General features: G+C 45.4%; 1 protein-coding gene across 1 annotated transcript; it reads right to left on the bottom strand.

Annotated features, from left to right (window-relative positions):
- Nucleotides 1-105: 105 nt before the first annotated feature.
- LOC115308767 lies at nucleotides 106-14,261 on the bottom strand. The gene is given in 5 exon segments (XM_042289752.1): nucleotides 106-157; nucleotides 159-343; nucleotides 12,946-13,110; nucleotides 13,529-13,720; nucleotides 14,235-14,261. Coding segments are annotated over 5 exon segments (621 nt in total).
- Between the last annotated feature and the right edge of the window lie 10 nt (nucleotides 14,262-14,271).

Below are 14,271 nucleotides of genomic sequence, written 5' to 3'. Positions count from 1 at the left end.
CGTCGTCGCGACTGGCCAGCACCGGCCCTCGCACCTTCCTTGAGGAAGTGGAGGGGCGCCTCAATTGGAATGAGGTTTGTGAATTCGGCGGTAACTTAGCTAGTGCTAAGGTCCGGCAAATTGGAGACATACACCTCCCCACTGGCCACAGGCTCCACCTGTGGACTTCGAAACGTCAGAATGGGGCACACCACCCACCAAGGATAGAATTACCATAAAGTTTTGCAAATGCCTTGCCGAGCGCAAATTCAAGGCGCTGGATGCCGCGGACACGGCACACGTTGTACTGGTCGGTAGCCAGCTTGTCGAGGTTGACAATGTTGCCTCGGTTGAGGAACAGGTGCTGAAACATCAGCGAATGAATTAATTAATAGCATAAAACAAAGCTGGGTTGTGACCACTCCTTGGAACCACACAGGACACATGTGTCTAACTTGGAAGCAGTCAATAAACATTATAGGTTTAGGTAGGGGTCAGTATTTTAGACCTAATTGTGCAGCTATTTTTTTGTGTGCGGGTGTGTGCGTGCAGGGGGTGGGGGTTGTTAACTCATTGCAGATGTATTATGGGGCTGGTTGCTCATTATTGGGGTCCACCTTCGTTTAGTCAGGGGAGGATCTAACTGTAAACACAGACATTAAGGTGCAGTACTTGGGCTCGCCTTCCGAGTTAAATTTCTGTTTTCCTTCGGGACCGGTTCTCGTGTGCCGAGTTCACTGTGATTTTAAGAAGTGATTTGGATAGTTTCTTATCAAAAACGTTTCAGAACTTCCCAATGCATAGAGGCAGTTTCAAACTCAGTCAGAGTTTAAAACTGCCTTCTATACATGTTACTTTCACAAATTGTATACTCCTTTTTAATCTATCTTGTTATATTCCTGACATAATTACCTATTTTTTGGATTTTCAAACTTTCAAGGAACTTACTGTCTACAACTGTATCCATCGCTGAGTGCTTATAAAAGAACAGATGTAATAGAATACATTTCACTAAAAAAGAAAAAAGTAATTTTCTGGTGTATATTAACTGATAAAAACCAAATATTGGATTTTGAAATAAAAACCGATAAATGTATGCCGAATTCGAAAAAAAATAAAAACCGAAAACGCTGATCTTGTTCAGTGTTTTCGAAGGTAATTTTTTTTGCTCAAATTTGGGGGTATTTCTTTTTCGGTGTTTAATTTTTCCCACAGATTCTGTGTTTTTGTATAAATTGGTTGAAGTCATAACCAATTTACACAAAAAAAACGAATCTGCACAAAAAATTACCGCCCCCCCCCCCAAAAAAAAAAAAAAAAATTTGAGAAAAAAAAATGCCCAGAAAACACAGAACCCAAGTTATCGGTAGGTTGTGACTTTCCAGTTTTAACCTAAAAATACTGAGAAACATCCGCCGATGACGAAAATGCAAAATTGGTTATAACAGAAAAACACAGTTTTTGGGGACGATTTGGCGCGAGGCGATTACTATTTTGGTTGAAATCCCCGAATTCTAGGCATTTGCTGAGCCTGTTTTGTTACCAAGAATTAAGCAAATTGGGGTTTCCAATCAGTGGGATCGCTGACCTTGGAGGACAAGGGCCCGACTCGTCAGTCAGAAGGTTATTACCAACAGTCACAACGCCCTTGTTGATTCATGTCAGAGGACGACAGATAAGGAAGCAACTTGTCCCAAACCAATTTTTTTTTCACCGATCATCTCTGTTTTAGCGTCTACATCAGACAACAAGTCGAAAGCAGGGTTGTGCAGTATCGCAATACAAATGTATTGCAATAGTATTTCAGAAATACATTTAGTGTCTGCAGTTCTGTATTGCAACACTTTTTTTTTCACCAGTATCTGTATTTCTGTATCGAAATGCATTTGGGATGTTTCTCGGTACCGCAGTACAATCAAGATGGGATGTATTTCGTTACATTTCTTGAGAAATAACCCCCACCTTTGGATAAAAAAGATGACAACTTTTTTGTTTTGCTACAGAAGGCCAGAGGGCATTATGAGGGGTATGTTGTGCCTTTGCTATTATGCGAACCTAGGTTTGACCGGAACTATTTGTGTCGGATTTTAGCAACCCCTTTCTGTATTCTGCAAAACTGAAGAATGTTTTCCACCATGCTTCTTCCCCCCCCCCCCCCCCCCACACACAAAAAAAAAAGTCTGGACGTCTCTTTTTTTTTTTTTTAAGGGGATGCTGGGGCATTGTTACTATGCTGACCAAGGTTCATTCCAATTCCCAGAAATATTTGTCTATGCGACCTCTTTTCTATTCTGCGAAGATAAGAAATGTGCTGTGAGTGGCACATTTCTTAATAAAAAAATGTGGTTCCCAGCTGTGAAAGCAATGTTTTTTTTTTATTTAATATGAACCTGTATTCCTCAACAACTGTTGAGCAGCTATTTTTTTTTCTTTTGCCAACATGACGTTGCGTTTGAATCGGCAACGGCTCACAGGTGGGCTATTTGAGAAGCTCCTGCTCCTCAAGTGTAACTGAGTTTAGCACTTGCATGTTTTTCTTTTGTATCGCTTCAGTGTAAAATAACAGACAAAGCAAGAATGATTTTTATTGCACCTCCCAACTAATTTGTTGCCTATGATATGACAGTTGGCACCTCAAGCAAATTGGAAAAATGTATTTTAATATCTGTATTTCTGCCATCCCTATGAGGTATTCCTGCATTTGTATTTACAAATATGTTTTGCTCCTTGTTAAAATGTATTTCCGATGCATATCACAATACATTTTTACATATATATTTTAGTATCACTATTTTAGCTATTTTTATGTATCCCAGCATTTGTATTTCCAAGTACATTAAGTATTTTGACCCAACCCTGGTCGAAAAACACCAATGTTTGAAAAATAAATAAACAATGAAAAACATCCGCCGATTTTTCTCATAAACAAACACCGGGGGATATACGGCCTAGTTATATGTTATTTATATTTACTAAGTAAAATTCATTTTGCTGTGTTTGTGGTATTAAAATAAAATCAAAACCCAATGTAGCTCCTTAATGTTTTCAATTAATCAATAAACTAGAAACAAAAAATAAAGCCTTTTTTTTTTGCTTTACATGAGTGGAGACTTGCGAAGAGGCCACCGAGGCTTTGGTACCTTGCGGACCAGGATCTGATCAGAGCATTTTGTCATTGTCCGTGAGGACCCTCAGGGTATAATTAATTGATCATGTAACCTCTTAACGGCCTATGATAAGCTCAGCTTGCCATGAGTTATGTGCCATTTTGTGGTTTATGACGAGTGCACCTCATCATGTACTGCTTTGTGCCTTTTGCAAGGTTTGCAACAAGGTCAGTGAATAAAAACAGTGTGAATTATCTTTATGATAGAATAATAAATAAAAGAAACTGTTTCGTATAAGGTCTGCTTAAAAAATGTAAAGCATTATAAGGTTAATCAACAGGCGATGCTATTTTCTATTTTAAAAGAATAACAAATGTTTTCCTTCCCCGCAGGGGGCACCTGTGGAAGCAGGTGTTTAGAGAGTGGCGTCTCCACGTACCCCGAGCCCCGCAGGGGGCGCCTGCACCTTAGGTGCTAGGTGCTTGGTGAGTGGCGTCACTACGAACCCCGAGCCATGTGGGTTCGCCCACCCACGTCTGGCTGTGCGTGGCGTACCCGTGTCCGGGGAAAAGGGGACCCTGGTGGTTGAGCTGAGCCCGGGGTATGTTTGGACCCTTCGGGGCCCCCCGGGCGAGGCAATACACCACTTCGGCCTCTGCTTCTCGTAGACGGGTGTCCTGGCTTGGCCCGACCAGGATGATTCAGTCAGTCGCCTCTTCTACCCTCTTCTTCCTTCTTTCACTTTTCCTCCCACCTCTTTCTCTTTTCTTCTACATTCTCTTCCTTCCTTTTTCACCTTCTTAGGCGGCAAGGGCCAACCTTGAGTGGAAACAGGACCTGTCCCTGCAACCACACTAGGGTATAGTGCCCGGGCAGCACTGGTAGTGTAATTGTGTCAGCCAAGCCTTTCTTGCTATGGCACATTACCTACCCCCTTGTTGGGCTCCGTGGTTGGCGGTGCACCCGGGCACTGAACTTTCTTTCCCATCTTTATGGGTCTGCAAAACAAAACTTTCCTCGATCGGGCTCTGAAAAGAGTCCGCACCGAAGCACGTACACTTGAAGTTCCATTAGTATCTACTCCGCAGTATCCAAAGTTTTTGGTGCTGCACTCAGAGACTGAGAAACCACTAAGTAAACTGTCCCCTTTTCTTGTCGCAAAAACTCTAGAGGGTGTTGTGGGAAAGACCTTTCAGGCTAAGAAGATGATATCAGGTGACCTCCTCGTAGAGGTTCATACAAAGATCCAGAGTGATGCTCTACTAGCATTGAACTCAATCTCTGATTACAAAGTCACCGTAACCCCCCACCGCACACTAAATACAGTACAAGGCGTAATTTCTGAAGACGACTTATTAGAAACTCCAGAAATGGAAATCGTAGAGGGCCTCTCCAGCCAGGGTGTGATCGCCGCACGGCGCATCACACTTCGACGCGACAGCGTGGAACACAAAACAAAACACATCGTTCTGACCTTTGCAATGACCACCCTTCCACAAGCTGTCAAGGCAGGTTACCTGCATTGCCGCGTTCGGCCATACGTACCGAACCCGCTGCGCTGCTTCAAGTGCCAGCGGTTCGGCCACGGCTCACGGAGCTGCCGCGGATCTGACACGTGTGCGAGGTGCTCTAGCAAAGAGCATCTCGCAGATCACTGTGAGAACAAACCAAAGTGCACCAATTGCGAAGGGAAGCACGCTGCATATTCTCGGTCTTGTTCTCTCTGGAAGCAAGAAAAAGAAATACTTACATTGAAAGTCCAAGAGAACATTCCATACCATGAGGCAAAGAAGCGTGTCTTGTTTGCCTCACGTGGTTCATATGCAGAGGCCGTGCACAGGGGACCTGCACGGCCGATGGTGTCCACGGGGACGCAGACATCTTCTGATGACCTGCGTGTCCCGTCGGGGTCCCCCTCCACCTCGGGAGTGGTGCGGCAAACACCGCCTCCGAGCACTAGGAAAGATGTGGGCGTGCCCACACCCAGTAAAGAGCAAGGCTTGGCGACCCTTGCTCCTCGCACTGCTCTGCCCCCCAAAGGACGGGGTATGGCACCCCGCCCTTCTGGTACCCAGACGATCCCTGGCCTGCCAACCAAGCCAGCGACATCCAAGGGTCAGCCATTGGCGACAACCACCGACGAGCCAATGGATCAAAGTGGGCTCAAGTCCGACGAGGACAGGTCCATGTCAGGGTCGGAGTGTTCCCTTCCCGGCACTGGTGGATCCACCAGTGAGCAGAAGGGTGCCACTAAAAAGAAAAACACACCTCGTATAAAGATTGATTTTAAGACTTGAAAATATATTCCTTGTCTGTATTTAATCTTTTCTTCATTTTTACGTTTTTAGCTTTTTAGATTTCACTCTTTTAAATTATGGCCTGCTTTATGCAATGGAACTGCAGAGGTCTTTTTTGTAATTTAGATGATGTGAAGCTCTTGTTGCAGAGGCATGAACCCTCTGCATTTTGCCTCCAAGAGACTTACCTCAAACCACCCAACAGCAACTTTCTTAGATCATATCAAGTCTACAGGAAGGACCGCGTGACTACCTCTGGCGCTGCCGGTGGAGTTGCTATTGTCGTAGACAGTGGCACTCCTGCATATGAGGTCCCCCTAGACACGCCCCTGGAGGCCGTTGCGGTGAGGTTACTACAGCAACGCCTTATTACAATTTGCTCCATTTACATCCCCCCTTCATTTGCCCTGGAGCTCGCCCAACTTGAAACTTTAGTCCATCAGCTCCCTGAACCTTTTATTTTAATGGGCGACTTTAATGCACACAATCCCCTCTGGGGTAGTGTCCGAACTGACACTCGAGGGGCTGTTGTGGCGCGGTTTTTATCTCTCGGAGAAGTATGTGTACTAAATACAGGCGAACCAACATATTTCAGTTCTGCTAATCACTCCTTTTCTTGCATTGACCTCACTATTTGTTCCGCTGCACTTTTTACAGATTTTATTTGGAATGTATTGGATAACCCTTATGGAAGCGACCATTTTCCGGTGAATCTTACTCCCTTAGAAGTCCTGCCCAGGCTGCCTTGTCGTTCCCCCTCTTGGAAGATCTCTTCAGCAGATTGGAACCTTTTTCAGTCAAGTATCCCCTCTTCCCTGGACCTTTCGCAAGCGGCCTCCGTGGACGAAAAAAATGCTCTCATAACAACAGCAATTGTTGAGGCAGCCCGTCGGTCCATCCCACAGACATCCGGCAAGCTGCCGAGACGTCCTAAACCGTGGTGGGATAATGAGTGTAAAGAATCCCGAAACCGCCAAAACTGTTCTTGGGCAAGATTTAGGAGGTATCCCACTTCCATAAACCTCCTGGCATTTAAGCAATTACGTGCAAAAGCCCGCTATATTAGGAAACGGGCGAAAAAGAGATCCTTTTGCTCATATGCATCTTCTATTAATAGTTTACACCAGCGAAGGTTGTCTGGGACAGAGTAAATAGAATGGATGGTGACTACCATCCTTTCTCAATCCCCTTGCTGTTAGACGAGAAGGGAGAAGCATTTTCATCATTATATGAACAAGCCAACGCACTGGGTAGACACTTTGCACAAGTCTCTAGTTCTGAAAACTACACTGCAGAGTTTCTGCAGTTTAAGTTCAAGCGCGAGAGAATTCCAATTCGTAGGTCAGAAGATTGCACTGAAAAATATAATTGTCCTTTCTCCCTCGTCGAGCTTCGTCGAGCCCTTGCTGCTGCAAAGCCTACATCCCCTGGGCTTGATGCAATTCACCCTAGCATGCTTTCTCATCTACCTGAAACATTTCTAGTCATTCTCCTTCAGTTTTTTAACATCATCTGGGCGAAAGGAAAGTTTCCTAGCACCTGGAAACAGGCTATTGTCATCCCATCTTAAAACAAGGAAAGGACAGAAGTAAAGCAACGAGCTACAGGCCAATTGCCCTTACTAGCTGTTTGGGGAAAACTTTTGAGCGGCTGGTTAACAACAGGCTAGTCTACATACTAGAAAACAAGAAACTACTGAGCAATTTCCAGTGTGGTTTCCGCACTTCCAGGTCTACTGTTGACCACCTTGTACGTCTTGAGACGACGGTTCGCGAGGCTTTCATAAATAGGCAATTTTGTCTGTCTGTATTTTTCGACCTTGAAAAAGCTTATGACACCGCCTGGCGATACGGCATACTCCAGGACCTTATGTCGATGAACATAAAAGGGAGAATGTTCAACTGCATTGCTGACTTTCTGCGGGATCGTAGCTTTCAGGTACGCCTGGGAGCTACAATCTCCGACCCTTTCCCCCAGGAGAATGGCGTGCCGCAGGGCTGTGTCTTAAGCGTCACTTTGTTTATTATAAAGATAAATTTTCTATCTCAAGTAATTCCGCCCACAATCACTCATTCTCTTTACGTCGACGATGTCCAGATTTGTTTTTCTTCATGTAACTTAGCCATCTGTGAGCGACAAGTTCAACTTACGGTAAACAGGATGAGTAAGTGGGCTGACCAGAATGGCTTCCGGTTTTCTGCCGAGAAGACTGTGGCTGTTTGTTTTTCTCGAAAACGAGGAATGTCTCCGGAGCCATCATTGTATATTAAAGGTACACCCATTCCGGTTAAATCGGAGCATAAGTTTTTAGGCCTAATATTCGATAGTAAATTAACTTTTGGCTCACATATAAAGGAACTAAGATTAAAATGTCAGCGAAAGTCGAATCTTCTTAAGGTCCTTGCACACCGTTCTTGGGGTTCCGACCGTGTCTGCCTTTTGCGAATCTACAGGGCCTGTGTTTGCTCAGTTTTGGATTCTGGAAGTATTGTTTATGGTTCTGCCAAACCCTCTACACTTAAAATGTTAGACCCAATTCATCACCAGGGAATCAGACTGGCAACCGGAGCCTTTCGAACATCCCCCGTGCCCAGCTTGTATGCCGAGTCAAGTGAGTGGTCGCTTGACAAACGTAGATTTTATCTTAGCATGCAGTACTATTTAAGACTCCGTACTCTTCCACAGCACCCAAATTTTTCTTTGATTGAAAGCATAAAATATGAGCAGGCCTTTCAAAACAAGCCATCCGTAACGCGTCCCTTTGCACTTCGTGTAAAGGATGCTGCAGCGACTTATAGTTTTGACATATCTTGTTCTGTCATGGAAACTGAACAAAGACTTGCTCCTTGGGATGACCTTACTATAACATGCGACCTCTCTTTGACAAAATACAACAAGAAAGTGTCCGCCGCTAGTGTTATAAAACAAGAATTTTTTGAGATTGCTAGTCGTTACGAGACGGACAAAAGCTTTTTTACTGATGGGACGAAAGGTGCTGGCTATGCTGGCTGCGCTGCGGTTGGGCAGTCCTACCAACGTGTTATTCGAATTAACGCGAATGCATCTGTGTTTACAGCTGAGCTTCATGGACTCCTAGTGATTGTAGATGAAATAATCAAACAAAAATACAGATTATCTGTGATATTTACAGACTCGCTCAGTTCCCTTCTTGCCCTTAACTCTGCAAGATCCTGGAAGCATCCCCTGGTTTGTCTGCTTCGTGTTAAATTAATGAATGCTATAAAGCAAAACATCACTATTCACTTTTGCTGGGTTCCTAGCCATACAGGAATACACGGCAATGAGGAAGCCGACCGAGCCGCAGGTGCATGTGTAAACAGGTCCATTGAAATTCACACCCTCCCAGTGACAGACTATAGAACCACACTACGAAATAAAATCAAAGATTCTTGGCAAGTAGAGTGGGACTCTGACCCTCACAATAAGCTATATAAAGTTAAACCTGTTTTGAGTGAATGGCGCAGCGCCAGACGTCGAGAAAGGTTCTATGAGGTCATCTTATGTCGACTGAGGATAGGCCACACACACCTGACTGACAGCTACCTTCTAAGAAACGACGACCCACCGATGTGTGACTACTGCTCAGAAACTTTAAGTGTACTTCACATCCTTTTGGTGTGCCCACAATTTGATAACGAACGTCGCTCTTGCTTTTCAATCTTTTTCAGAAAACAAATCCCTTTCCACTTGGCACTTTTGCTTGGAGACGAGCCTGTTACTCCGTACAGACAAGTTTTTAACTTTTTAGAAAAGTTTAATATTTTACATCGACTTTAAACTACAGTTTTCTTTAAGTGATATTTGATATTTTGACCCGCTGCAATAATAAACTTTTAGCCTTGTGATATTTCCTTACCCTGTGTTTGGCGCACTATGGCCTATGTTGCTGCTGCGCCAGAGAACTCTAAATTCATTCATTCAAATGTTTTCCTTGAAGCTTCATCTAGATTCTGAACATCTAAGGAACTGCAAGCACAAGCTTTACAGGTGTGCTCTGCACTTTCGTGCCATATCGATGGATGGGAGCAGAGTTCATGCTTTCAAATACTATCAATAGATAAGAGAACAGCGATTCCTTCCATTGTGACGTCACTAGATCATTACTGAAAAGGCGACCTCACCAAATCAGAGCATGGAGGCACCTCAAGATAATTTAGGAGGACCAAAAACTGATGTGGAGATGAAGTTGGCATTAAAAATTGTGCAAGCTGGTTGACCATAGTAAAAGAAGCAATGCGTAAAGCATGGACAAAGATTAGAAGACAAATAAACCACAGAACACCATTTTTATCGGCACCTGTCGAGAGCATATTTACAGCCGCTAACATAATGCTCCACGGCCCTCCGCCCAAATCGACAGGTGCTAACTGATTGAACATCACTTGAAAAGCTCATCCACAAATGCAAGTGAGTTTAGCAATTGTTCTTTTGGTCTGTGCTGCTTGCATACTATATGTAAAAAGTAATATACATGGCTGGAGTGATCTTTCTTGATATCGTAATACCTGGTTGTCAATAACACAGAAGACGACATTTACAATACCTCAAAGTATGTATAACGTGATATCAATAGCGGAGCTATTGATATCACGTTATACATACTTCTCTGGAAAGAGTGGCACCTGCACAAGGCAAGCTTGAAGGTTCTGTCAAACTACATTAGTGATGGGTGTTACCTTGTAGAATCGAAAGGTGCAGCTTTGTTTTTGCAAAGCATTAGCAACCTGTGTCAGGACGCAGATGGCCGAAAGCAATGTTTGGTGCTTCTGTTGGGAGATGGAGCAACGTGCTGCAATTAGAAAAACCCGTGATGGCGAGTCCGACGAGGCTGAAGATAATCTTGCTGTAACACAGCTTTCTTCTAATATTTTCACGGACGTCGCTGAGCGAGCGCGTACGTGGCCAAATGGTTACTGCACTTGATTGTAGCGCAGAAGATTTGGGTTTGATTCCAGGCAGCGGAATGTTCTTTTATTTATTCTTTCTACTTGGCGTTCTCGCAAATTCGAGAAATTGTTTGTCTGGCCGAGCTACGAATAATCTACGCACCGAAATGTCTAGGCCGAATGTTCCAGAGACCCACGCAGCTACAAAAGGGACTCCGCATGGCGAGCGAAGTCGGACTCTTCCCAGCGCTCAATCCTGCTGTTTTGACGCCTGTGACGCTAGCCTTTCTCTATTTTGTTTTGGGCACAAGTTCGCCCCATTAAACGTTTAGTTTCTTCAGTTATTTGCCGCCTCACCATTTATTATTCGTGACAATATAGCCATGCACGCAGACATAAAAGCCACAACAGAAAAACGCAACTGGGGTCGAGACACCCTGCCGTAGACCTGTTGCTCAACAGTGCGGTCTACTTTCCGTGATGTGCTCTGCCGTCTCTCAACATGAGAACGAAACACGACCCTCGGCAGTCAACATCAGCATTCATAACTGAAAATCTTGCATATATTCTTCCGATTTTTCGCACAAACAAATTAGTGCCTTTAACTTTCACATGGTAACATCCACCACTGCAATACACCTGTGACAAAATATGAAGCTTGCTACACCCAGACTATAATTTTTTGCTTCATTTTATAGCAAACTCCGCTACTGTGGCAACCTACATTTTGGGATCTGTTTTGTTTCATCGACAGACATATCATCGACAACTTTTAATCAAAAGACATATTGACATACATTTCGTCGACACCAGGGGCGGATGCAGGAATTTCCTGAGGGGGGGGTCAGCTGTCGGTCAGCGTACCATATGTTTAGGGACCCCCTCCCCCTCTCCTTCATTTTACGCCCTAAAATTTACACAAGCAGAAATCAAGAGGGGGTCAGGACATCCGGAACCCCCCTCTAAATCCGCTCCTGGTCGACACTGACATGCCATCGACAATCGTTACGCTAACTATACGATGTTGTGATGTTTCGTTGTGTGTGTCACTGGGGCATGCATTAACTTACCCGGCCCGCCCGTCTACGTCATTTGCAGCGACCGTCTGTGGCGGCTCACTGCAGAAATATTAACACACCAGGCCTGTCGTAGCCGTTGTTCGGGTATAACAAGAACAGTTTATTGCGGGTTAAAGGCAATACGTGTAGTCGCGACATACAGCCATGTCCTCGCATGGTTGCGCCGTTCTCCCCCGTCCGGTGGCCTCCCGGAGCGAGAGTACTCCGCGCATAGGCGCGTCGCGGCGCTGCAGTCGGCGGTCGCTCGCGATGCCACTCACGACACCCCCCTTTTTTAGGAGTAGGGAGCCAAGAAGTCCAGCCTGCCCGGTGGTCTGCTTGGTCATTCGCTCCTAGTGACCGCCGTTGGCTGCATGTGAGTCCCGTTGCGTTGTGTTAGTCCTGTCGATGTGCTTACAATGTAGGACCTTGGTTGGGCTGCTGGCCGTGTCACTGTACCGCAGGATGCCGGACCACTCCGTTGCTTTTTCCACCTTCTTGATGACTCCCATTTCTTTCATCCTTTCCAATTCATTCTCCACTTGTGAGAGCAGTGGAAGAGGAACTCGCCTTCGGTATGTAACGGCATAGAGCCTGGCGTCATCCTCACGACAAGGCCCACCCACTGATCTCCACTAGAGAGGGCTAGATGTATGCGCATTGAGCAAACAAGTATGAAGCCACCGGAGGTGAGCGGCTTGTCCCGGAAGTGAGTGCTTGGCAGGCTTTGTAACTCTTCCGAGTGCTGGTTCGAAAAGTGTCGAGGGCGCTGGATTTTCGCTTGTTCCCTCAAGAGAGCCTGCTTGTTGCGCAGTAAGAGTGCATGTGGACCCGAGAAGTATCATGGGAAGCCATTCAATGTAAACATTTTGAGATTCTAGTTGATCAAGTTGTGAATATGTCTCAAGTTTAAATGCCTCATTCTCGGAATTTAATCCAGAACGGGAGTATTAAAACCCAATCAAAGAAACAAAAAAGCATGGTCCAAAATATCGACTGAATGCACTAGGAAGCTTCCGGGACAAGAATCGAACTTCCCGTGGCTTCACTTGCGCCAGGCTCGGAGAGCAGCTAAGCGCCATCCAGCCCCCTTTAGTAGAGATCAGTAGGCCCACACACTCAAGCTGCTTCGCAGCAACATTCTCCGGGGAGTCACTACAGAAAAAAAGCTTATCTGAGCTGTCGATGTAACAAACTGTCGATGAAACGAACTGTCAATGAAACATCGTTCAATGAACTGACTGCCCCCCATATTTCAGTATCAGGATTTCTCCTTCAAACAAAACATATCTAAAGATACTTTGTCACCCATTTTTTAGTCATACATATTTGAGTTGTTTTGCAATGCTCCTTTTATAAATGTATTTTAGTATCAGTACTTTAGCTGTCACTGCTGTGTATTCCAGTATTTGTCATTTCAAATGCTTTTTAGGCTATATCCGCCCAACCTTGTCACTCTCAATGAACAGCATTCCAGAGGTATCATGAATACCTGGCTACCAATAACACGGAAGATGACATCTCGTCACAAGGGGCATGTCACATGTAACTCAAGTGGACAGTGCACCAGGGGTGAAAGTTCCATGTACTTACGTCGGTCGACATTCACGATGGTAACGCCGAGGGCAACACCTTTTTGTACTAGTAGGGGGTTCAGGGACAGCCTCTCATCCTCCCTGGCATGCCCGAGAGGCCCACCTCGTGGCACCAGCTTGAATACGAGCACGCAGCTCGTCAAGCCTTTCAGGGTGGTCACAAGCTCCTGAATAGTGGAAAGGACATTGATTTATGCAGAGGACAAAGCAAAACTACCGTAAAATCCCGTAAGGATGTCCAACCAAAATGAAGAGATAAATTGGGAAAAACATGGGGTGAACTATCTTTGGGAATGCGACAGCAAAAATTTATTTTAAAAAACGCGATAAGCAACTGGGCTATCCGCTACAAACCACATAAAACGGGAACTGATACCGCGGATTGCGGACACGGCATATTTGCGTTTTATGATGCGATAAACACGCAAGACTCTGCTACGACATCCTGTGTCATGGTAAAAGGGGTTGAGGACGCAGTGGATTCGCTTTGCCGTGTTTTCACGATTCTAACGCGCAGGCTGATTTAGCTTTCAGATATTGGCCGGTTCTACCGCGCAGGTAAAATAATGAAGATTGAACACATACCTTATAGACGGGTTTTATGAAACGAATGCCAACAAAAAATAAATGCCGTGTACTAGTCGCCGTTGTCACAGTGCGACGATGTTTCTTCGCTGTCCACAGAGGTGAGTGCGCGTCGTCGGCTTTGGGAGGGTCGTCTTCCGAGCACCGCTTTGCGAGCTCGTCGGGTCGCTGGGATTGCGAGGCAACCCAGTGCTACTCCGTCCGTTTTGCCATTACTCCCGTTGAAACAGTTCAAACCTGTGGTGCCTGTGGTTCAAACCTGTGGCGCCTGTGGTTCAAACAGTTCAAAAACGCCGCTCCGGCAACCTGAGAACCGTTGAAAACAGCGAGGCCAGGGTGGCGCCAGTGGGCAAGTCAATCCAGAGCCGTTTATTGGGAGAGTTTGGCCATACGTTGGTTTGAATAGGCGAGCATCTCAGAGCCAACCACAGGCCGCGAAACTGCCCCTAGCGGTGGTCGTGTGCTCTAAATTTGTGACACGACTAATTTAAGCCGTTTTAGCGTCGCTAGAGTGAAAAGGTGTGACTCTCAGTGACTGAAAACTTGGCGCATGTTAGGTTGTCGTCACGCCCATATTCAACGGTAGAATAAACGAACATGCGTTTCAAACCAGGGCAAAGCGAACTGCGTAGTGCGGCCAGTGCGGCGAGATCGACTGGAGCCCGGGTGACGAAGAAAAAAAAAAAAAGTTGAGAGCGGGCCTTGCGGCGCTCCCAGGCGCTCCCGCGCTCATTTGAAAAAAT

This window comes from Ixodes scapularis, unplaced genomic scaffold (genome assembly GCF_016920785.2).
Source record: "Ixodes scapularis isolate PalLabHiFi unplaced genomic scaffold, ASM1692078v2 PGA_scaffold13__105_contigs__length_92229423, whole genome shotgun sequence".
NCBI classification, from domain to species: Eukaryota; Metazoa; Arthropoda; class Arachnida; order Ixodida; family Ixodidae; genus Ixodes; species Ixodes scapularis.
The sequence above is the reverse complement of the archived record's forward strand: the minus strand, read 5'-3'. Positions and strand labels throughout refer to the sequence as shown.